General features: G+C 45.9%; 1 protein-coding gene across 4 annotated transcripts in view; it reads right to left on the reverse strand.

The window, feature by feature from the left end:
• Nucleotides 1-25,245, reverse strand: part of CRTC3 (CREB regulated transcription coactivator 3) — a 98,234-nt gene that overhangs the window by 30,104 nt on the left and 42,885 nt on the right. For all 4 annotated transcript variants that reach the window (XM_043921459.1, XM_043921458.1, XM_043921457.1 and 1 more), the window contains exons 3-6: nt 14,486-14,605; nt 5,444-5,505; nt 3,317-3,379; nt 1,149-1,249 (exon numbers count right to left, since the gene is read on the reverse strand). In XM_043921459.1, coding sequence (XP_043777394.1) covers nt 1,149-1,249; nt 3,317-3,379; nt 5,444-5,505; nt 14,486-14,605 — 346 coding nt within the window. The remainder of the gene's footprint in view (nt 1-1,148; nt 1,250-3,316; nt 3,380-5,443; nt 5,506-14,485; nt 14,606-25,245) is intronic.

Consider the following 25,245-nt stretch of genomic DNA (forward strand, 5'->3'; position numbering starts at 1 on the left):
AAAATTAAATTTTTTTTAAAAAGAGCAGTCTACTTGGAGCAGAAGAGGAGACACACACCCACGGGAAAGGCAGTCAGTGGCACGATAGCCATCTACAGAGAGGCGCTCCGGGATTTTGGAAGGACATGGCGGGTTCTGGGCTGGCAAGGGGAGGAAGGGTAAGGATGGCTCTGCAGACATGAGGACAAAGCTGAGGGTGCTGGCCAGGTGAGTCAGGAGTGAGTTAAGAGAGGAAGAGATGGGAACAGGATGAAGCAGTTCTGGAACCCAAAGTAGTTCACAGACTTGGTGGGGGTGTCGGGGGAAGGGTTGGTGAGTAAGGAGAAGAGGGAGCGAGGTGGGCACAGGCCACCTGATCCTAGGGTCCGTATCGTTCCAAACTGGGAGATTTGGATTCTCTCCTAGAGGTGGGGGAGTGGCACTGTGACTGGATTCTGATCAGATTTGGGCTGTTCTGGAAGCAGATGGCATGACTCTTTCCCCACTCCTGGTCACTCTGGGGAGGTGGGACAAGGACCTGCAGCAAAGTGGGCAACAGGTGAGCTCCCACTCCTCCGGCCCCGGGGCTGGCCCTGCCTGCAGCCTGACCTCAGGGCTCCAGCCGTGGGGGCCGCCCTGGGCCAGGGCTGCAGGCCACTGGGGGAGTCAGCGTCCCTCTGGGGTTTGGTCTGAACAGACATGGCCCCCAGAGAGAAGCCACTTCCTCTATCAGGAGGAAAGGCGGCATCCACCTCCCTGTCCCTTCTGCTGTTATCTCTCAGCGTGTCCAGATCCTGGGTGGAAAAAGGGCTTTCAGAGAACCCGACAAAAGCCTGGACTGGAAAGACAGGAGACTACAAATGATGAGATCAATTAGAAAGTTGCCATGAGTCCCTGTAAAACTGATGAGGACCTTAAAATGGGAGAGTGTGGAGGATAGAAAGTCTGAGGGCCGAGAGACGCCAAGGAGAACCTGCAGAGGAAGAGGCGGGAGGGAAGGTCCACGTTCACCTCATCATGAGCGCACACACACCTCCCCAGCCAGGAGTTGTTCCCTGTGGAAGACGAGCCAGGGAAAGGCACACGGTTTAAGCTTTTCTCTCCCCCGGCTCCCCAAGGACAGAACAAGACGGCACAGAAGTGGTTGGCATCCAGCCTATGTGTCTTACCCACGTATGAGGCAGGCCAGGCCGACTGGCCCCCTCCTCCATAGGGGTCCTGGGGCTTGGTACTCAGAGCACTGGTGTGAAGAGCAGAGTCAGAATTGGTCCTAAGGGGGAGGGGGGAGAGAGAGAGTCTGGCTGAAAAATCCATTTTTTCCTTAGTGAAAATGCAATATTCTTTCCTGAAAATTACCAACGGGAGAGAAAGCAAGAATAACCGATTTACAATCATCCATAAAATGAGGGGTTTGGACGTACCTGCAGTCCCTTACAACATCAGCCCCTGAGGATGACCCACACCCAGAAAACAGCAATTTGTACTTGTGAGATCTCACACTTTGAAGCTAGTGGCGTAACGATATGGTTTAACAAGGAAGACACTAGATTCATGGCTTTCTTTAAGAAACGTTCCATCTTTCCTCACAACTCAGAAGATGGCTGTGGCCAATATATTCTCTGCAGCTGAGCTAGATCCTCTCCATCTGTGAATAATTCCTCCTCCAGGAAGGATCATCAAAGCAGTGGCTTTCCAGCCCTTCCAGGGAGAATGCAAGGTCAGGACGACTTTCAGAATAACTCTAACATGTTCTCTGCCCTTTCACTCTCGCCCTCATGAGCACAGTAGTTTTCCAGAGCCTTGTGACATGCAATGTCAATGCAGACTGAACGCACAAGCAGAGGATCAAGCTATCGTCAAGAGATACATAAAAGGGACAACGCCTCTCTTCTCAGTGATTTAGTTTGTTTCAGAAAATATAACTGTGCTTAAAAAATATGATTTATGTTGACATGAGTTTATTACTGCTATTTCTAAGTGTATTAATAAGTGTCTTCTATAAATCTCTCAATTTAATTTCCAATATCAATAGCTAAATACAAACAAATGTACCCACATGAACAAACACTGTTTGAGGGTCTCAATGGTTTTTAAGACTGTGACAGAATCGTTTAAGACAAAAATTGGTGGAACTGTTGAACTACAGCAAATTTCTGAAATTCTCCCAGACAGTTGCAGTTTACATGCAGCTTTGACTCCAAGAGATATTATTTACTTGTCCCATCAAGGGTCAAACTGCCAAAAAAGAACTTGTGGGAGGCTTCGAATTAGCCTAAAATGCTTCTCTGTGGGCTGTTTCAGGTGATGGCCTTCTGCAGCCACTGAGCTCCGTGGCTGGACTGTGTGCCACGGCTGGGTTGGGTTTACACAAGGGACAGGCAGCTCAGAACCAGGAGGAAGCAGCAGCAAGAGCAAGGACTCTGGGACCGGGGAGCCTTGGGTTCAGATTCAAAGAGACTCAAGAGAATATCAATCAAATGCAGAGACACAACTGGGGAAATGTGAATACAGACTGGGTATTAGATAATATTAGGAATTATTGTTAATTTCGTTAAGTGGAATAATGGCATTGCACTTTTTTTTTTTTAAGGTTCCTATCAGCCTTATACTGTTAGAGATACTTGCAGGTGAAATACTCTATCTGGCTGGTGGTGGGATGAGGGTGGGAAGGGCAGGGGGTAAGGGTAGACATAGAAGCTAAAAGATGGGCACACGGAATTCTTGTAACGCTTTTCCCTTTTGTGTATGTTAAAATTTTGCACTAAATTTTTTTTTTTATCCCAGTTCCATCACATCACAAGGTCACAAGCTAAGTGACCTTGGACAAGTCATTTGTAACTTCTTAGAACAGAAAGTCATACTCATTCTTGTAGAATGTGATCAGGATTAAACAAAATGACCTAAACACTGGGGTCAGGCTTGAAGTGATGGTTTAATACAGTTATTGAATGCTAATGCTTCTTTGTGTTTCTTATGTATCTTATTTAATCCTTGCAACCATCCCTTGATGTAGGTATTGCTATCTTCCTTTTTCCAGCTAAGTAAACTGAGACACAGAGAAGCTATGCAACTTGCTCAAGGACACAGAGTGGGAGGCAAACTGTCATTCACTCAGACTTCATGTTCTCACAGCTACATTGTCCTGAGCAGAGGTTCACTACATGGTGGGAGATTCAGGCTGCTTTTTTTTTAACACTTAGTACAAACACAACACTTAGTATAAACAACAGAATATAAGAGTACTCTGGCAAACAGATGATAGATTAAAAAGCAGCAGGACCATCAGGATGATTTGCCTTCTTTAAAGTTTATTTCTACTAGAAAACAAACTATGTACCTGTTGAGTGCAGATGTCAGCCTGAACCCAGGGTGCTTCTCTTCCTTCCAAGGAGGCTGCTGCCTTTAAAAACCAGAATAACATAAAAAGAAAAGAAGTTCAGTCCACAAGGAGCAAGGGAAACCTCAGGCCTGGGTTTGAGAACCGGCCCTTCTACTCACGCAGCTGCACAGCTATCTCTCCAGGTCCTGTGATTTCTGACTTCTATGATAAAAACTATCAGAAATTCGTGTGAATAGGGCAAGCAAATGAGCCAGCTGGGCATGGAAGGAGGCTTTTGGTCTTTTTTTTTTAAAGGGCCAACAAGCACTTTTGAATGCCTTTCGAAATATTTCAGATCCATGACCAACTCCTCTCTGGGGATGTGAGGTCTTATTCCAGATGTGTGAAAAACTACCCCTCATCACATACCCCGAGTGTGTGCATAGGGGATGCCTGGCAAATCCTGATACAGAAATGCTGCACTCCTCTACAGAGGTCCATAAAGAGGAACATAACTGCTACAGTAATCCAGTGTATGAAAATATTAATCTAACTAATCCTCATGCTCTAGAAAGCATAAAACACTTTTCTCTTAAATACAATTTTTTTACAATCTCAAATTGGACATATCTTTTTATGATTTAATTAAAGAATCTGCTTGCAGTGAGGGAGACCCAGGATCGATCCCTGGGTCAGGAAGATCCCCTGGAGAAGGGAATGGCTACCCACTCCAGTATCCTTGCCTGGAGAATTCCCAAGGACAGAGGAGCCTGGTGGGCTACAGTCCATGGGGTTGCAGAGAGTTGGACACGACGGAGTGCCTAATGCTTTAATGATTTAAAATAAGATACTGTGTTTATTCTACAATCATGGATCCCAGGATTCTTTGGGATTGCTGAAAACCTACCTGAGGCAGGGGCCTGCTGTTATCCCTCTTCATACCTGCCTTTCCCAGGTCCTGACTACATTATCCACAGTAAGTGCTGTCAGTATTTGCCCCAAGAATAGATGGAGAATGGACTTCAATCCAGGAAGCTAAAATTTTCAACATGTCCATTTCAAATGCCTCTTAAATCTGACCAGGTGATCTGAAAATGATATCATGCATCCACTGGATGTAACAATCTTTTCAGTTAACTCTATATTCTGTCACCTTCAGTACTATTCCAAAAATACTCAATTTTTTGGTATATATTCTCTACACATAAAAATACTCAAAGAGACCCTAAATCAAATCCACTATGCAAATAACAGTTTTAGGAGCTTACTATCGCCTCTGTTTCTTTCAGTAGCTTACCATGACACCTTTATATATTTAAATATAATAACACCAAATCAGACTATCATGTTGGTCAATGTATTCTGAATGTGTTTCTATTTGGTCTTTAAAATGAAGATCCAGGTTGATTTAAATAACTTTTTTTTTTTTCATAGTGAAAACTTTTATATTTGGAATTAGCCAGCTGGACTCAGTTTAGATGATCCCACTTTTGTTGGCAACATCCAAAGCATCATAGTCAGGAGCCAGTCGAACATACGCCTTCTTCTCTCCATCAGGCCTGATCAGAGTATTGACCTTAGCCACGTCAATGTCATAGAGCTTCTTCACAGCCTGTTTAATTTGGTGCTTGTTGGCCTTGACATCCACAATGAATACCAGTGTGTTGTTGTCTTCTATTTTCTTCATGGCTGACTCGGTGGTGAGGGGGAATTTGATGATGGCATAGTGGTCGTTTGTTTCTCCTAGGGGCGCTCTTCCGAGGATATTTGGGCTGCCTCCTGAGCCGCAATGTTTTGGGCCGCCGGAAGGTGGGTGACGTCCAGATCTTCTTTTTCTTGTGGCTGTGGACACCTTTCAACACTGCTTTCTTGGCTTTCAAAGCCTTTGCTTTGGCTTCAGCTTTAGGAGGGGCAGGGGCTTCCTTCTTCGCCTTCGGCATGATCTTCATGAAAAGGGTTTCTGATTTAAATAACTTTTAATTTTAGACTTTCACATGTGGAGAGACTTAAGTTTTATAAGAGAAAACAAGAGTCTGTGCTTTAGATTAGAAATTTCTAAAATGACATCTGAGGTGGGTAAAATAAAGTGAGACTGTCTAAGCACAGCGCATGCCCACCATATCTTTGAAAACATGACTTGCTTACCTGGGCCAACTCTCATCCAGGGGCTGTGAGGAGTAATTTGCTCCAAGCGCACTACCATCGAAGTAGAAATTTCAATCAAGGAAAACTCATATGAAGGGGAAGCTGAGGCAGAACTAAGAGGCTGGAGTCCTGCGGAGTTCAACTGCTGCGTTTTCAGTTTTTATCTTTATCTTTATACCCGACAGCTCTTCCTCCTACTTTGGCTTATCAACTTCCTCTGGAAAAGTCCATTCCTCTATCTCTTAACCAGCACCATCTTTGCATGATTCATATGGGGTGTTATCTTTTTTTCTTTTTTGCGTGCCCAACCTCTTTTACTGTCAAGAACTGCCTGCACCCCTACCCGAAACCTGGTTTGGCTGTCACTCTGTATAGGCCTCCCTGTCCCACAGAATGTACCCACTTCCAGGATTTCCATTCAAGGTCACTTAACCCCCTGTAACTAGTTCAGGGATGGGCTCATGATACAAACACGGGAAGAAAGGACTGCCCGCAGCTGAGGTGGTGAGCTCGGGGACCATGTGGGCCTGTGTTTCTCTCCCTGGAGGTGAAGGTAGAGGTGGCAGCCCCCAGATACTGAGTCTCAGTGCTGTTGTACGGACCCCTGGATCCAGCCCCCTGGGCTTCTAGTAACATAAGCCAATAAATTTCCTTTTTCTTCAAGTTGAGGGTTCCTGTTTCTTACAACCCAAAGAGAGCTACATTAGGTTTGCAGAGAAATGTGAACTTCCTTAGGTGGTCAGGGGGCCCCGTTTTATGGATTCTGTATTCTTCACTGGGTCTAGCCTGCCTTAGAACACATTCCAGATGAAATGGAAACAGGGAAAAACAGATGGGATGCTACACTATATGTGCTGTGTACAATAGAGCCATTTGGTTAATTTAATTAATTATACTCATAGAATACCTTCTCAAAACATTCTAAGTCATATTATTCTCCTGTGATCTTCAGTGATTCTGTATAAAAGAAGCCACCGTCTAAGGTTCAGGAGGAAACAGGGGCCTTGATGGAAAAGGAACTATCATGCAGGCAGAACCTGGCATTAGTAAAATATGGACACTGATGAACTCTTAACGAAATGTTTCCTCTGCCAGAACCACTATGATCACAAGTTTCACTTCCTGTGTACTAGTGTGGTCATGTCCACTTACCTTCTTTCTTAATCTGAATCTTAGTCAATGCAATAAAACAGAGGTGCTTTCAGAAGAGAGACCAGACGCTTCTTCAACATTAACTACCAGGCTATGCAGGAGACATAAGAGGCGTGGGTTGGATCCCTGAGTCTGGAAGATCCCCAGGAGGAGGGCATGGCAACCCACTCCAGTATTCTTGCCTGGAGCAAGAGGAGCCCGATGGGCTACAGTCCACTGGGTTGCAAAGAGGTGGACACAACTGAAGTGACCTAGTACACAGCATGCATGCAAAGTACAGGTTGGAATGGACGACAGTAGGAGACAGAAGAGGAAAAGGTGAAGAAACCAGAATGCCTCTGAGAGGAAAAACGGCAGTATCTTAACTGGCAGAACCACGAGGGAGAAGGCACTGGGCCTTTCTCTTTTCAGCAGATTTTAATGAACCTCTGTCCAGAAATGCTTAATTCTGAAGCAGAAATTTACCACTTCTCTCAGGACACTGCCACTTTTAAAGTCATTAAGTCCACTTATCTAGAACCTGTAAACAAATTAGAACACAGTGGTGTAATAGTAGTACAATGATCAAACATAGATCATTTCAATGTTGAGGAGTCGGTCAGCATGTTAGCCTTTCTGATGTATATCAACCACGTGGAAACATGGTGAGTTTCTGAAATTTTAATATGACGGGGCTGAGGCATCAAAAGTTAAAAGATGTGACCTCTGAGCTCTCCCAATTCTCACCATTCACATCTCACTTAATGGATATTCAAAAACCCAACACCTATTGGCATCAAGAGATGCCCTCATGTTAGTAATCACTCATGGCAGTTGTTGCTGTTGTTTAGTCACTAAGTCGTATCCAGCGCTGTGACCCCATGAACTGTGGCCCGCCAGGCTCCTCTGTCCATGGGATTTTCCAGGCAACAATGCTAGAGTGGGATGCCATTTCCTTCTCCAGGGGATCTTCCTGGACCAGGGATTGGTACATGTCTGCTGCATTGGCAGGCAGATTCTTTACCACTAAGCCACCAGGGAAGCCTACTCATGTCAGTGTGTGTGTGTGTGTGTGTGTGTGAGTGAGTCACTCAGTCATGTCTGACTCTGTGACTCCATGGATTGTAGCCCACCAGGCTCTCCTGTGCGTGGGATTCTCCAGGCAAGAATACCGGAGTGGGTTGTCATCTCCTTCTCCAGGGGGTCTTCCCAAGCTAGGGCTCGAACCCAGGCCTCCTGCATTGCAGGCGGGCACTATACTGTCTGCTTTGCTGCCATGTCATGTAGCTTACAGCTAAATTCAACAGAAGCTTAGAAAATGTTTATTTGCTCTTCTGAAGATCTGAGAAAACTTTGTTCAGGTGGCTTTAATCACTCCACAGTACTAATATGCCATGAAGAACATCCTAAACAGACAGAAAAAATACCCTTATTTGTAAACTAGAATTTACCATTCAATTCAATGAACATTTATGTTCTGCCTGCGAGTTGCCAGGAAACAAACATAAGAGCAGCCTAGGTGACAGGGAAAACAAGCCAGATCAGCCCCTCCTCCATTACCACCTTGAAAGAAAGTAAGAGTAACAGTCGCTCAGTTGTGTCCACTCTCTGTGACCCCATGGACTGTGGCCTGCCAGGCTCTTCTGTCCATGAGATTCTCCAGGCAAGAATACTGGAGTAGGTTGCCATTTTCTTCTCCAGGGGATCTTTCTGACCAGGGGTTGAACCTGGGTCTCCTGCATTGCAGACAGATTCTTTACCATCTAAACCACCAGGGAAGCCTCCATCACCTTAGTTAAACCTAAGTCAGAAAACAATCCCACGTTATAATGGATCTTTTGATTTATCCCCAGTGCACTCCTTTTCAGCTCCTTTTCTGGCTCTTCCTCTTCTGCCTTCAACCCTAATGTTCCCAGAGTCTCTATGGCCTCACAGTCTCTCAGCCCACATCTGCTTGCATTGCTCCCAAAAGCACATAGTGGGGAGAACAGCCTCGGTATCGTGGGTACCATGTAGAGTGGGAGTAGGGTTGGAAGCTGGAGAGAGACTCTGGGTGCAGCCACTTTGGGAAGAGCACCCGAAGAAACTGAGAGGCAGCCCCCCTCCTCTGCCCTGTCCCATCCATGCCTTTGGCTCCATCACCCACAGTCCAGTAACTCGTGAATTCATACTTCCAGCTCCCCACAGTTCTCATGAACTCCAAGCCTGCACTTCCCACTGCCTTACTCAGCTTCTCCACCCAAAGCATCTCAAGCTCTACCTCCAGGCCCACTTGTCATGCTGCCTCTCATCACCTCATCGTGTTCCAGTCCATCACACGTAATGGGGGCGCCCTCCACCCAGGTGCTCAGGTGGAGGTGTCAGTCACCCTGGGCTGTTTCTCTCCCCAAGTCCCTGCGGCACTGCGGAGGAAAATCCTTCCTCCCCGTTCCCGGCCCAGTCCACCAACAAGGGGACTCCTGCTCCTTCTCAGATCGGATAACGTTAGAGGGGAAGGCCTTAGTCACCAAGAACATTCTGCCCTTCTGTTGACGAGACAGGACACCTGTGACCCATTTCCCTGCACGTTGGGTGGGGTCAGTGAGCCTCAGAAACCCCACACAAGACCCACCCTGTCTCCTCCCTGGGCTCCCTAGTCATGGCTGCATGGCCCGGTTCTTCTTTTGGCTTCCTGTTCCCATGCGGGAAGGGCGCCTGTGGCAGGGCTCAGGAGCAGCCTGGGGCGCCAGGCTCTCTCTTCCCCTCTGGAACCCCGTTTTCTACTGGGGCTGTGGGGCCGGCCCATGGTGGTCCACGGAGCTGGCAGGGTTCCTGGACTCCAGATCTGCTTAGTAGAACCCACACTCACTGAGACAGGTGTCAGGGCTAGATTTAATATATAAGACCAGTCACCATTTGGTTCCTTCCTAGTTTCTTAACCATGTCTTCACCATCACTCAACTTCCTCTTGTCCTTTTGCTTCCAATGACGTCCTGCTAGAATACATCTTCACGTCACACATGAATGGAGGTACGGGAATGAGATCTTTTTTGGTTCTTGTGTGTACAAAGATGTCTTCCTGTTTCCCTCAGCACATGAGTGACAAATGAGAAATGGGTAGAATTCTGAAGTCTGACTCTTCCCCCTTAAAACTCTAAAAAGCTTGCATTCCCTTTGAGATGGAAATCTTTAATGGGTGTTAGGTAAAAACTGGGTTTAGTGATCAAGTAAGATATGGAAACTCTGGGTTAACGTTTCTTAACTGCCAGGCTTCTCACAGCCCTAATATGAAACTGTGAAGCTTCCAGAAGAGGCAGAATCCAACATTTCTCAAATACAACAGGCGGTGCCCTTCAAAGAAACAGTTTTGTCCTATAAACCAGTGTCCTAACATTTTCATCTCCTTGTATGAACAGAACCAAAGCAAGGCCTGCTCCAAAGAGGAAAGCCACTCCTAACTTTAGTGGATCTCAAGGCGTCTCATCATGACCATTCATTCTAGTTTTCCAGACACAACACACGCTCCAACCTTGCTGGAGATATAAATCAGAAAATTTCTAGACATTCCTTTTTTTCTCTTCCTAAAAACACATCTCTTTGAGAGGAAGGCACTTCTATGAGTCTTTAGTGTGTCCTCCTTCTCTTCTATGTGTGATCCTCAGGTCTGAGATCATATGACATTTGCTGTAAATTTATGTTAATAGTTTGGAAACTCAACAGGATGGTGTCTGGGGTGCATGTTTGCTCCCTTGAGGAGTGAGAAGGGCTGCTGAGGACACGAGCAGCTGCAGGAAGGCGGGAGGGGCTCTCCTCTGAGTTCCCAAGCCCAGACCCCCAGTCGGGGACCAGTCAGCGCCTCGCCTCTGCCCTGAGTGTGGCCTGGACCGGAGCTCAGCTGCGCAGAGCCCTGGTCTCTGCCTGTGGTGGCCCCATGCCCACAGTAGAGCTCAGAGCCCACTGCGCCGGCCTTCTCTGTGACCATAGCCGCCCACCGCAGGAGGAATGCCCTGGTGCCGGAGCTCTGCTGCTTGTGTCTGCCCACACTGTTAACAGTGTTCATTGTATTTGCAATCACTGTATCACGGGACCGACTCCTTCCTAAGCCAGGGTACCCGCAAATCTAAAATAACACCCAAGCCAGGAAACAGCTGGAATAAGAAAATTCTGGGTACACATCTTCTCTTTGTTCTAACAAAGATTCAAACCAGCATTAATCCTTTCAAATGATAAAACTTCATTCAGGAGGTAACAGAATGGTGAGAAAGGCAACCATTTTAAGCAAATTATCACAAAATCAAATGAATACAGGCCATGAAAGGAAAGATGGCACTGCAGCCCTCTTCCACATCTTTTCTACATATAGTAATATCTTCAACACAAAATCATTCTACTTTTACATTTTTCTAGGAGCTCAATACTTTGGCCACCTGATGTGAAGATCCGACTTACTGGAAAAGACCCTGATGCTGGGAAGGATGGAGGGCAGGAGGAGAAGGGGGAGACACAGGATGAGAAGGTTGGATGGCATCATTGACTCAATGGACATGAGTTTGAGCAAACTCCAGGAGGAAGTGAAGGACAGGGAAGCCTGGCAGGCTGTAGTTCAAGGGTCACGAAGAGTCAGACATGACTTAGGGACTGAACACAGGTGCTCAAGATCCCTTGATTTCTCAAAGGAACCTCGCTCTTTATTCATGGGCAGGCCTACACTAAAAAACTCTTTTGAGTCAGCAGATGTCCAGTCCTGGGACCCCCATTAGGTGCTTAAGAGAGACATCTCATGGTCTGTGAATCAGACGTGTACTGTCTGATGAAAAACTCTAACTCATCTGTATATTTATTTGGTTCCTGCTTCTCCTCCCCTTAGGAGGTGATCTGCTTTGCAACTGCTCTCATGAGTTGACCCGGATACACGGTCAAGTTATATATAGCCTACGACTTACTACCTGAAAGGAGACAGAGTCGCCTGCACACACGGTGAAGTCTCCCTCTCTGGCACTTTGCACAAGCTATTCCCCCTGCCTGAAACATTCCTTCCATGGGTGTCTTCCTCTCTGTCTATCACTTACAACCACCTGAAATTATTTTGCTTTGATAATTTTTTTTTAACCTGTTTGCCGTCTGACATCGCCCACTCAGGAAGGCAGGGACACCGCTGTCTCTCTCACTGCTGAGTCCCCAATGCTTAGAACAGTACCTGTGCAGAGAAGGGGTTCTGTGAAAATACCTGTTCAACAAATAAAAACACTGTCCTCTCACATGTGACCTATGCTTCAAGCCTCAGGTTTTCCTCCAGGACGCCTTCGCCATCCCCGCAGGACTGGTTCGGGGTGTGCGCCTCTGAGTTTGCACTGCCTCCGGGCGGTGGCGCCTGCAGTCCACGCCGAGCCTCTCCCGCTAGACGGTGAGCGACCAGAGGGCAGAAGTACGTGACTGTTTGCCGTTACATCCACAGGGTGTAAATGGTGCCTGACACTAACTGTTTTTAACTGACTGAACATTTTTCTTTGTTGCTTTTCCTCAATCTCCTCCTCTTCTAGATATTCTTCTAGTTTAAAAAGCTATGAGAGCTTCCCTGGTGGCCTAGTGGTTAAGAATCTATCTTGTAAAAGCAGGGGACACTGGTTCGATCCCTGGTCTGGGAAGATCCCGCATGCTGCGGGGCAGCTAAGCCCGTGTACCACAACTACTGGATCCTGCGTGCCTAGAGCCCATGCTTTGCAACAAGAAAAGCCGCCGCAAGGAGAAGGCTGCATACTGCAACCAGAGAGGAGCACCCACGTGCTGCAACTTAGGCAAGCCCTCATAACAACCAAGACCCAGCACAGCCAGAACAAAAAGCTATGAGACAGCTGTATTTGAAATGAATAACCAACAAGGACCTTGTGTACAACACAGGGAACTCCGTTCAGTGTGATGTGGCAGCCCGGATGGAAGGCGGAGTTTGGGGTAGAATGGATACATGTATACGTATGGCTGAGTCCCTGCACCATCCACCTGAAGCTATCACAGCATTGTTTGCTAACTGGTGATACCTCAGTACAAAATAAAAAGTTAAAAAAAAAAAAAAAATAGCTGTGAGGAGGACTTCCCTGGTAGTCCAGGTTAAGATTGCATACTTCCACTGCAGGGGGTGCAGGTTCAATCCCTGGTGGGGGGATTTAAGATCTTGCAAGCAGCAAGGTGCAGCCAAAATAAAATAAAAAAATTTTTAATTAAAAAGCTGTGAGTATATGCATATATTTAGACCATACTTGCTGTAAAAAAGATCTGAGGTAGCCATAAATATATCTGTATGTATTAAAATATTTAGAGAGAACATCTATGAGAGAAAGAGGGAACTGAGAAATTAGAGAAAGATATAATGTTAATCACATGAAGCAAAGAAATACACTAAGTCTTTTACTAGAAAATTCCAAGCAATTTAGACAACAGCTCGATGGACAACCACCTACACGCGTGTGAATTTGCTGAAGAACCGCCTCCATTCTCATTTCCCTTTTGCATTTCTATGTAAAAGTTATGATACATTCCAGAGAGGAATTTGAGGGGTGTGTTGGTGGTGAAATGGTAGAATTCCCACCTCCCAGAAAGGAAAGGGAAAAAAATCAGTTATCATTTTTACCTGCATTGATAATGTCACATGATATCAGAAGTCAAGGTATCTTGGTGGACTCGGGGGAGAAGTAAACCTCCATTTGGGTCCTTCTCCTCGCCTCAGATTGATAAAAAACTGCGAGAAGCCTGAGGGCTAGACACGCAGTGGGAGTTCCTCTGTGTCCCCACACCTCCTCCACCGGGGTCTCTCTTAAGTGTGGTCCTGGGGGCGACTGAGCACTGGAGCAAGAGGGGGGCCCAGGCTGGGGGTCGGTCAGCTTGACTTGAGGCTGAATCTGGGCCCCTCCAGCCTCAGCTATGGAATTTGGGGCAACTCACTTTGACACTCAAGTTTCCTCACTGGGAAATGGGCGTTAAAAAAGCAAACTGCCCAGTAAATTTTGAGCTCATCTAAACGACTTATGAATTGCCTAGCACAGTGCCTGGCACGAGTAGGTGCTCGGTAAACACGAGAGCCCTCCCCCCACTTCCTGCTTTCTAGGCTGCTGAAGCCAACCCTACCGTCACTGCCAGGAACCCAGCTCTGCAGCAAGACTCACCCCGCCTCTCCTGCCTCTCCCCGGCCCTTCGGGTGAGAAGAATGAGGGCAGAGTGCAGACTCTCCTGGAATACTTACCTGTCTCCTCTCCCGCAAATCCCAGCTCAGGCCTGTTTCCCAAAGCCCTGGGCACACTGCTGGACCCCCGAGACCACGCCCTGCTCTGGTCTGATAAATAAAATTGTCCGATGAGTTCACAGCCTCCTTTTCTGTCTTCCTACTTCACAGCATAGGATTTGGTGTGAATAAATATCACTATGGAAGATTCTCCTAAATACCATCTTCGTATTTTAGTTGTCATTGATAGAGTCTGAAACTCCCTAAATAGAAAATTATATAAAAATTTCTTCCATAAGTTCTAGCAGCAGGTCAGTGTGTGAACAGAAATAAACATAAATCACCTATCTGTATGTCTGTTTTAGTGTGACCGACTAAATCTAACCTGGTTTAAAGTCAGGGTTAATTCTGATTTTGTCAATGTCTGAAGAAAATGCTGAGAAGGCCTTGCAATGGGGCTGAATGACAGGCTGTTTACGTACAGTTACTTCATTAGACGGAAATTTATTGACACTTTCATAAAGTAACACCTACCGGGATCCTTCCAATTTTTAGTCGCAGAGATGTTTCTAGTTTCTAACTCACTTAGGTTTACTGCCTCCATTCATCAGATGAAATGAAGATTTGGAGACCAAAGGGAAATTACTGGGAAAATAAATCCTGAAAAGTTTTCAAACATTTCAAAACTTATTCTCTCCTCAGACAATGAAAAAGGATATCTGTCGTCCCGGCTTGTCCCCGGATCGTCGGTGAAGGGGGTGGAAGCGAGTCCGGGACGCCCTCTCCACCAGCCCGTGGTGGCGGGTCCCCCGCACGCTGTCAGCTGGGTGGAACGCTGGCTGCAGAGAGAATGAAGAAGAGCTGGTTGGCCTGTGACCGTGACATTGCCACTTGCCATCAAGAACAACTCTTAGCAACAACAGATGACAAGACTGACTTTATAATTTTACTGGTGTCTGTGACTCTGCCTTGAGTCAAGGTGAATCAAATGCAGCATGGAGCTGTGTCTGCATAATTATAGAATAATTTAAAATAGTCTTGGGACTCCTTAGTGGTCCAGTGGTTAAGACTGAGTTCCCAATGCAGGGAGCTGGGGTTCGATCCCTGCTCAGGGAACTAGATCCCACATGCCACAGCTAAGACCCAGCACAGTCAAATAAAAAAATAAATTAAATATTTTTTAAAAAATGAGTCTTTAGTGTGTGAAGATAGAATTTGAAAGAATGACTTATTAAACATTGTCACAATTTGGAGACTATGGATTTATACACAGAATCCCAGTAACAAGGAGGTACACATGAAATGGAAAAGAGGTATGCTTAAGACAGAAACGAAGTGGGTACCTACTGCATCCAGCATGCAGAAACACAGACACAGCATCCAGAGATAAAATGGGGTACCTGTGGACTGGGGACTATTGGCTTTACACACTGTCCTTTTAAAGTTCTGATTGACTCAACAATGTTTAAAAACTTTTGGGGATTCTAGTGAAAAATCTGAACGTTTTAGCCACACTGATCCCAACTTCCCACATGGCAATGGGACTGCAATTGAAAGTAGCTGTTTTCTGCAAGCGGGACACCAGACCACTTTGATGACTTCTTATGTTAAACATCTGAGTTTGTGACCCCGAGTCAAGGAGAAAAAAAAGAGTAGTACCTGAATACTAGTGGGAAACACGCAACTCGTCATACCCCAAACGGCATAAATGAAAATATAAACAGATTCAAGATAAAGTCATGGTCAATAAATCCAAAGTCCTTTGTTAAGGCAGGCTTGGAGTACATTCTTTACATTTTTGAGTCTAGCATCCTAAAAGGCAAAGCTTTTTGATTGGCAAAAACCAAATCCTAGACTGCACCATTATATCATACATAATGGAGCAATGTATATACAATATTACGCCAGAGATGTTTGTGAAATACATGAAAACAGATTTTCTTTCATGTAAATTGAATCATATGTCAAAGAGCTAGCTTACTATGAAAAGAACCCTATGATGGAGTATGTCTTTCAAGGGGAGTTCCTTTTAGTTAAGAACTAGCTGCTCATTTTGCTGTGTTAAACATACAGATTTTCATCTCTTGGATTTGGGAATGACTCCTATTTCTCCCAAGAGGGCTGATGAAATGTCAGGGCTGGTTTAGTTGAACAGTTCTTTTACAATCCAAATCTGTCAACACCTAAAATAAAAAGATCTTCCTGAGGAACACCTGTGGTACTGGAAGGACAATATCCATTGCAATAGGCAAGATGGATGCTGAGCTCAGATAAGAGAGTGCGCTAATGTAGGAACGATAAACTGAAACACCTTTGCTCATCAAGAGGCTGAATACCCACCATGCACTTTATCAGAACCTGTTCACACAACAGACATAATTTTAAGAGATGGATGACTTTGTTCCAGGACTAAAGAAAACAGAGGTCTCTCTGGTGATAAAAAAAAAAAAAAATCACACGAATGTGAAATGTACTTGAAAACAACATTTTCATCTAGGAGTCTTAGAGCGCAGCTACTGCCAGACTGGACTACTGGAGGCCTGTGAATAGAGGGGGCATGGAGGGTCTTTAGAAAGGGGTCCAGGGGGATTTCCCTGACAGTCCAGTGGTTAAGACTTTGCACTTCCACAGCAGGGGGATCCCTGCACTTTGATCCCTGGTCAGGGAACCAAGATCCTGCACGTCAAGTGGCACGGCCAGAACATTAAATTTAAAAGAAGACAACGACGATCCAAAACACAGAAAGCTCTTGGAATGTCTTCCAGGTTTCCTATTACATACATATTTTCTATTTACACTTGCCTCTTTTGACTTAACTCCTATTGGCCCAGATCCTGTATTATTACTTGGATTCAGTGTGTGTTTGGGGGGATAATCTCTGCCTACATTTGATAATTTCTTCTCTTCCCCCCCATGGCACAAGTTGAAGTCTCTGCCTGGGCCAGCACAGGTCTCCCTGCAGGCCCCCAGGCACTAGAAAACAGATGGGAATGTACCCTGGTGGCAGCAGTGTTCCTGCTGGCAGCTGAGAGAACTGAACTCAGGGGTGCCAGCATCAACAGCCTGACAGTGAAGTTGAGCACTAGGAGGCTCAACAGGAACTCAAACAGCCAAGGGGTGGCCAGAAATTCTGTTTTACATCGTGACTGAATTGTCAGGGGCTATGCATGGAGAGGAATGACCGAGTGGTAACCTGAGGCAGGGAAAGGTAACTTCTGGGCTTACGTCCCCAAACCTGAGAGAGGGTAGACGGGTGGAGTGCAGCCTGAACACCAAGGTCCCACAAACCTTAACAGTAGAGGGCAATGAAGCCGGGGTGAGAGGGTCAGGGTAGTTCCTGAGTTGGCAAGCAGAAAGCCGTAGGAGATCCTTACTTAGTTGCTGTGGTTGGACTTTGGCCGTGTGTGCCTGCTCAGTGCTCAGTTGTGTCCGACTCTTTTGCGACCCTATGGACTACGGCCCGCCATGGGACCCTCTGTCCATGGGATTTCGCAGCAAGGATACTGGAATGGGTTGCCATTCCCTTCTCCAGGGGATCTTTCAGACCCAGGGATCAAACCAGCGTCGCCTGCATTGCAGGCGGATTCTTTACCTGCTGAGCCATCGGGGAAGCCCTTGGGCTTTGTGAGGAGGAAACAAATTCAAAGGGGTTCAAGGTACTACTGGGAATTGAGTGTCCACGTGCAGAGAGTCCTGGTCTCAGATTCTCCCCACTCTGTAGGACTGCATGCTCCTGACTGTCTCTGAAAATATCTCTACGTTGACGGCAAACTGGTTCAGGTTTGCAGGCATTAGTGGGGCTGATGGGCTGGGGGTGACATGGCTAATGCTGATGCCAGAACTCTTTCTGGGATGAAATAGGACATGTGGATTTGCCAAAAGCAGCAGCACTGTGGACTTGCAGGCCAATGTTAGACAGCACCGCACTCTCAGGGTTCTTCCCACAAGGACAGAAACTTCAGGCAGGCACCACTTGCTGCCACACAACTCACATCACCTCAGCCTGGGGTGAACGGCTGAGCCTGGCAATCTTTTCCTGGGTGGGGAAGATTACTTCCTCTAGTTAGGCACTGCTGATCTATCAACGTGACCTATATTTGCATTGATTCTTTCAGCAGATGCACAACATTGCCAATGTATCATTAAGTTTGTGGTTAATTAGAAAGCCCAGATCTTTCTCACGTGACTGAGAAAACACAAGCAGATTCCTATGAAGCCCATGTTTAGTCATGAAGTGAGCTGAAGTCTGAGAACTGGAGAGTTGCTTATTGCCAACTCAAGGAGATGATCATTATTAAAGGTATATATGTTATAGTATATTATGTGTATGTCAATGACCAAGACATTTTTCCTTACAACAAAACCAATTCTAGCTTACAGCTATATTTCTGTTAAGTGTTCTTAAAAGCAGAAGAAATGTAATTCGCAAATTCTCTTGAGTGAAATACAGATTTCTAAATGCTAGTAGGATGACCAAGTACCTTCTTGCATTGTCAGAAGTTCTACTGAGTTATTTTTTTAATAGATTTAAAACATTTTAGGAGGACTTCCCCAGTAGTCCAGTGGCTATGGCTCCACACTGTCAATATAGGGGGCCTGGGTCTGATCCCTGGTCAAGGAACTAGATCCCATATGTCGCAACTAAGACCCAGTGCAGACAAATAAATATTTTTTAAAAACCGTTAAGAAAAAAAAAAAAAAACCGTTAAGAACATTTTAGAAGACTGAGATTAAGCAGACAAATGGTTCCTTTGAAAAGTCCTGATCCAGAATACCATAACCTCAGTATCCTTACAAGGGGATGCCCGATCAGTGTTCTCAAACAGGAAGACGTCTGCATAACAATAGTTTCATTTGTAGATGTTATGACTACAGAGCAAGACAAAAAATAATAAAATTCCTATAAGAGCAAGAAAAGTTTTTCTGGAATACCACTGTCAATACTGGAAATACATACCGACAGGATGCAATACCGTTGTTGTTTTACAGTATAAGGACCACGTGTGAGCTTGAAGCAGGGGTGATTTATGTGACCATCTCACCCCTCTCACCAGTGAACCAGGAAGCAAAGAGAGGCTCTCAGGAACAAAACAGAGCCCCCTGGGACAGCACTCTGGAGGGAGCCCCTCAGGTTCTCCACTGCCCCTTACCTGAGCCTCATGAGCCAGCCACCTGGCTTCTCAGCGCAGAGCAGGTGAAGACAAGGTGGGGATGAGCACCGCAAGGGCACAGGGGCTGCTGGCTTACCCGAGCGATGAGCAAAGGACCGCTGACACCATGGCGTCCAGCTCCCTGCTCTCCTTCTACAGCTGGGCAACTGGGATCCAAGGAGACGAAGTGATTTTTCTCAGTCATATAGCCCAGCAATCTGAACTTGGGGTTCTGAGACTCCTTCGGGGTCTCGTCACCTTGCCATTTTGCCTCCTTTGCTCAGTTGCCCACATATCAGTGGATTATAAGTGGATTTTTGCTGATATATACAGAAAACAATATGTATTTTCTAGAAACGTCCCAAACAAACTTTTATTACATTCTCATAAATCTATTGAACACCCAAGATCTAACTGCAGAATAAGCCTAGCTGAGATATCTGGCTACCTTATAGTGTAAACAGCATGCCTACATCTTTACACTGGATCCAACAGTTTCATTTGGGGTAGGGGTCTGACTTAATATTTTATAAAACATTAACTATGAGTTCCAAGACTATGTATTGACCATCCTATGCTCCCTTCTATAGAATTAAAGTGCTGCCTCAATCATTCCAAATTCCTCTATGTATCTGAGCTCCCCCCTGTTTCATCTGTCCTAGGAGACTTACAGGTGGGACAGGAGACTGGATGTACTACTGGATACGGAGTGTTACTGCTGGCCCTGAGGTCACACTCGCTCATTTGCTCAGCAGGCCCTCTAGCCTTTCCACAATGCTGGGCAGCTCGTCTTTACTTCTTGGTAAGTGCACAAAAGACCGGCCCCTGGTACTGAATAACTTTCTCTGGGGGGAAGAGTGGAGACTTCACAAGGGTAGGGAGTAAGGCAGGTTCCTTGAGTTTGCAAGGCCTCTTATTTTACATGCAGGTTAAGTTAATGGAAGATATTATAGGTTCCCTCTTTTTAAAAGGGTCAGTCTAACCAAGGGACAACTGTTGTCTCTTGGGAACCCAGCTGGAGCTTATTCCAGCCACAGCCAGTGTCTCCTTTGGTTCTCATGACGAAGGGAGGGAGGGAGGAAGACCAGCCCACAGCAAAGAAGCAGCTTTAAATCCACTGCCTCGGGGCTAAATGGAGTTTACTTCTAGCTTAAAAAATGAGCAGAATAAAAAGGATTTCATAGCTTGCTTAGAGACTCTATTATATCACCATTAAAAAAAAAAAGAAAAACCTTAAAGAAAAATTCCAAATACTTTACAAATCTCCAGGATCAAAGCTGACCACAGTTCCCCAACCTCTTCCTCTGCCCTCGGCAGTGTCAGAATTGGGCAGGAGCTGGTGCTCAGCCATGCCAGAGGGAGAGATTTTGATTCACAAAACTGTAAGGCTCCTAGGTTTGGGCAATAAGGTCGGGCTTTTCTCCCAGAGGTTGGCCAGGGCGACACTGTCTTCAGGCTGGCCTTAGTCCAGTCTTACAGGGTACTCTGACTCTCAGAGCCCCTGAATCACCTGAGTGAGTAGTTTTTATTTTATTAGATGTTAACTAGGCTTATTGTGGTAACCATTTTGCAATATGTACAAGTAGTGAATCATTACGCTGTATACCTTAAACTAATACAACGTTACATGCCAATTACACCTCAGTAAAACTGGAAAACACTAAGAAAACTGGTGATGAGCATAAAAGGGTTCATTATTCTACTCTACTTTGGGGTATACCTTAAATTTTCAAAAAAAAGCTTAATTTTTCAAAATTAAAATTTTTTTAATTTTTAAAAATTAAATTTTGACACTATAATAAATTAAGGGTACTTTTATTAGCTTTAGCCCAATAACTTCTATGTGCTCTAAGTCGCTTCAGTCGTGTCTGACTCTTTGGAACCCCATGGACTGTATAGTCTGCCAGGTTCCTCTGTCCATGGGGATTCTCCAGGCAAGAATATTGGAGTGGGTTGTCATGCCCTTCTCCAGGGACCTTCTATAACTTCTACAGACATGCAAAAAAAGGGATGAAAGCTCAGTGTTTTACCACATGGCCTACCAAAATTAGTACTAAAGTACTTTTTCTCACATGACTTTAAAGGACAAAATAAGTGTATAATAAAGGAACTAGAAAGGTATCCTAAAAGAAAATGTTTCTAGAGGGAATAAAATAATCTGAAATATTTAGTTAGAACAGCACGTGGCAATTCTAAATAAAGCATGTTGAGTTAAAAAAAAAATGTACATCCTGTTTTTGATTTAAAAGAGCCTTGGGTACTTTTCCTCATCTGACCGCTTGCTCATGAAGAGGCACATACAGTGTCCTGCTCCTCCTGGTCTCAACGCCCTTATAGGCCATCAATCCCACTAAGAAGCACCCTGGCCGTGGGCATCCAGTCCCTGCTGAGAGGAGACCCGACCGCCCTGAGAGGGGACCCAACGACCTTCCTGGGCAGGCCACTCCCTTTTCATACAGCCCTGCTTCTGCTACATCTTCCCTTAGGCTGAGCTGCAAACTATCCTTGGGGTAATCTGCCCATTGAGAGGTTTCTAAAAACTCACCATTATAAGGTCACTCTTCTCCATGAGGAACCAAACTACCAAAAGTGGAGGGGCTGAGCTGGGGGACCAGGTTCTTTTAATTTGAGCTAAACCTGCAAATACATCAGGTTTGCTCATTTGGAGACTCTGGGTTAAGTTGGTTTGGCGTTCCTTTCCTCATTCATACAAACACTGGCAGGTCTCACAAGGAGGAAACCATTTCATCTCACCTACAAGGGCCCCGCTCTGCCTACAGACAGGAGAGAGATAATTGACCACTCAGATGTGAGCTGATGAGGGCTGCCGTCCTGAGTGGGGCCCCTCCTTTGGTGGGGGACCATGTACTGACAGTTTCTTGGTTCCCAAGAGTAGGGGCGAGTCTCCCCCTCACGAGTGAGGAAGGTGGGCTTTTCCCTAGCTCTGTGACTGGTGAGGTCAGCATGGTCAGCCCTGTCTATGCCTGGTCAGGAGACCTCACTTCCAGGAAGAGGGAGGAAGGGGAGGGAAGTCCCACTAGGATCCCAGTGTATGGGTGCCTACTCAGTTGTGTCCGACTCTTTTGTGACCCCGTGGAGTGTTGCCCGACAGGCTCCTCTGTCCATAGGATTCTCCAGCAAGCATACTGGAGTGGGTTGCCATGCCTTCCTCCAGGGGATCTACTCAACCCAGGGATTGAAACTGCAGATTCTTTACAATAATGGAGAGACTGAAAAGTCACAGGATTAACTGTCAGGGGATGTGCCTCAGCTGGGAAGCAGACAGCCAGGGCCAAGTTGGATTATGACAGCCCCCTTTCTCCTTTCTCTTTCCTATAAACCAGCTTTGCAGCTGTGCTATTGTGATTTTTCACCAGGAAAATGTACTTGGTCTTCCTTCTCATTTCTGGCACACAGCTCCTAGACCTTTGGAATTTCCTAAGGGCTGACAGCGGCACACTTGTCTTTTGCTGTTAATCAGGTGACTTTTGGAGCATACCTAAGGGTAGGTGCTGGCTGTCAAGAGAACCCACTCTGTGATCAAGCGGTTGAAACTTTCAGTGTCCCCACCGCCACCACCAGAAAGGGGAAAGGGACTGGAAATTGAATCAATCGCTAACAGCCAATGATGCCATCAGTCAGTCTCCTGCAATGAAGTCTCCATAGAAACCCAAGAGGATGGGGTTTGGAGAACTCCCGGCTGGTGAACACTGGAGATTTGGAGAGTGGTGTGCTCTGAAGAGGGCCCGGGGGCTCTGCTCCCTCTCCCACCTTCCTCACTCTACGCCTCTCTTATGTCTGGATGTTCATCTGTATCCTTTAGCATATTATTTTATAATAAACCGGTAAGTATAAGTAAATGTTTTCCTGAGTTCTATGAGATGCTCTATCAAATTAATTGAATCCAAAGGAGGGGGAGGTCATGGAAACCTCCGATTTGCAGCCAAGTTGGCCAGAAGTTGTAGGTAACTCCGAGACTGAGACTTGCACTGGTGTCTAAAGTATAGAGGGCAGCAGTCTCACAGGACTGAATCCTTTATCTCTGGGAAGGTGTGGTGTCATAACCGGGTTGAATGGTAGGAGATGAGCCTGTGGATGCCAGGAACCCTCTGCTGTCCATGGTAGAATTGGGTGCAGAACTCTTAATAGCCCACTCAGTCAAATTGTGATTGCGTGGCCAGGACACGCCAGTCCAGGGCACAGTCCTTTCCCTTGAACCATAATCTAGGACTGTCCAATGCCCCAGGACTGCCGGTCTCCAGTGGGGAAGAGCAGAGAAAAAGCAAACACCCACAGCTCACAGACATAAAGCTTGCTTCTTGGAGGTTCTCAGACATGGCAGGACAGACAGATCACGCTTAAAGCCATAAACAACTAAGAAAGCTCAGGCTCTGGCAGAACCATTACTTTTTAGAACAACCAACCAGTTTAGAGCATATTATTTGGATAAATAATACATTTAAATTCTTAAAAGTTTGACAGTGAAGAGACAACCTCCAACTCTTGCTCACCAGTCTCCATCTCCCACTTCCCAGTGGGTAGCCAGATTTATTAGTTTCTGTAACTCTGTCCAAATACTGATTATATATGTACAGTAAATATAAATATATATTATTTCTACTACATTTTCTTACACAAATGGTAGCATACTAATACACTATTCTATATCATGCTTGTTAACTTAATTGTCAATTAAATTTCTAAACCTGATTCCAATTTTTTAGAAGTTCTTTCTCTAAATTCTCAAGATACAAAAATAACCAAACTGGGACTTTCCTGGTGGTCCAGTGGTTTAGAATCCACCTACCAATGCAAGAGACATGGGTTCAATCCCTGGTCTGGGAAGATCCCACATGCCCTTGTAAGCCCGTGTGCTACAACTACTAAGCCAGTGCTCTAGAGTCCAAGCTCCACAACAAGAGAAGTCACTACAATGAGAAGCCCGTCACCACAACTAGAGAGCAGCCCCTGCTCCCTACAACTCGAAAAAACCCACATGCAGCAACAAAGAAAGACCCAGTGTGCCATAAATAAATAGTTTTTTAAAAAGCCAACCAAAAAAATCAGAAAACTCAACAACAACAACAAACCATGAGAGAACATATACCAACACTGCAACTGGATTACTCTCTTCTGGACAGTTCATGCTGGCCGGTTTCTCTAAGTCCTTCTATCTGTCTCAGGATTACTGGTCCTCCAAGCCTAGGGTCACTGCCCTCTTCTCCTCACCTGCCTGCCTCTTGCCTGCACTTCACCACAGCCAAGCCTCTCCCATGGGGGGTTGTGGGGCTTGAAACAGAACTTGTTACTCTAGTCTCCTCTCATCCCTGTCTCTTCCCTTCTCCACAGCCAAGCTTTTGACAGAGTTGCCTCGACCACCACCACCACCTCAACTCCGACTCCCCCACCTCAGCCCCTGACCCCCCTACCTCAGCCCCCAACCCCCCCCAACACTGAACCTTCTCTCCCCAAGATAACCACAGACTTTCCTTACTAAATCCAGCTGGACTTTTTTAGCTCTTAAGTTACTTGACCTCTTAGAGGCATCTGAGATGACTGACAGTTCACTCTTTTGAAGACGTTCTTCCCTGGTATCTACGACTTTATGCTCCCCTGTTTTCCTCCTCCTGCTTCTTTCCAGTCTTCAATGCTGACTCCTCTGATGCTGGGAAAGACTAAGGGCAGGAGGAGAAGAGGGCGACAGAGGATGAGATGGTTGGATGGCATCACCGACTCAATGGACAGGAGTTTGAAAAAATTCAGGGAAATAGTGAAGGATAGGGAAACCTAACAAGCTGCAGTCCATGGGTTCGCCAAGAGTCAGACACAACTTAGCGACCAAACAAGATGCCAACTCCTGAACTCCCTGATCATCCTGTAAGTGCTGGCCTTCCTCAGGGCTCTGTCATATAATCCTCTATCTCCAACACAGACTTCTCACCAAAGCTTCAGACTTGAAGTCTGACAGTCCACTGGACAACTCTTCTAGGACCACCTGGCTGGTACTTCAAACTCAGCATGTGCGGAGGCAAATCTGTCCTTTTCTTCCCATACCGGCTCTATCTTGTGTGTTTCAAATGTCTGGGGACGGCACTTCCTTAGGGCTGAGCCCTGGAAGTCTGGGGTCCTCTTTGAAGACTTCCTCCTAGCCTCTCCTCATCCCAGGCATCACCAAGTCTGGTCACTCTGACCTTGCAGACACTTCCCAAACCTACTCCTCACTTTCTCATCCAACCACTCCCCAGAGTCACTGCAACAGCTTGTCATTGGTCTTTTTGTCTCTGATCTTGTTTCCTCCAACCTAGTTTCCATAATGCGGTAAGAGTAAT

The sequence above is a fragment of the Cervus elaphus genome, chromosome 13 (genome assembly GCF_910594005.1).
Source record: "Cervus elaphus chromosome 13, mCerEla1.1, whole genome shotgun sequence".
Classification (NCBI taxonomy): Eukaryota; Metazoa; Chordata; class Mammalia; order Artiodactyla; family Cervidae; genus Cervus; species Cervus elaphus.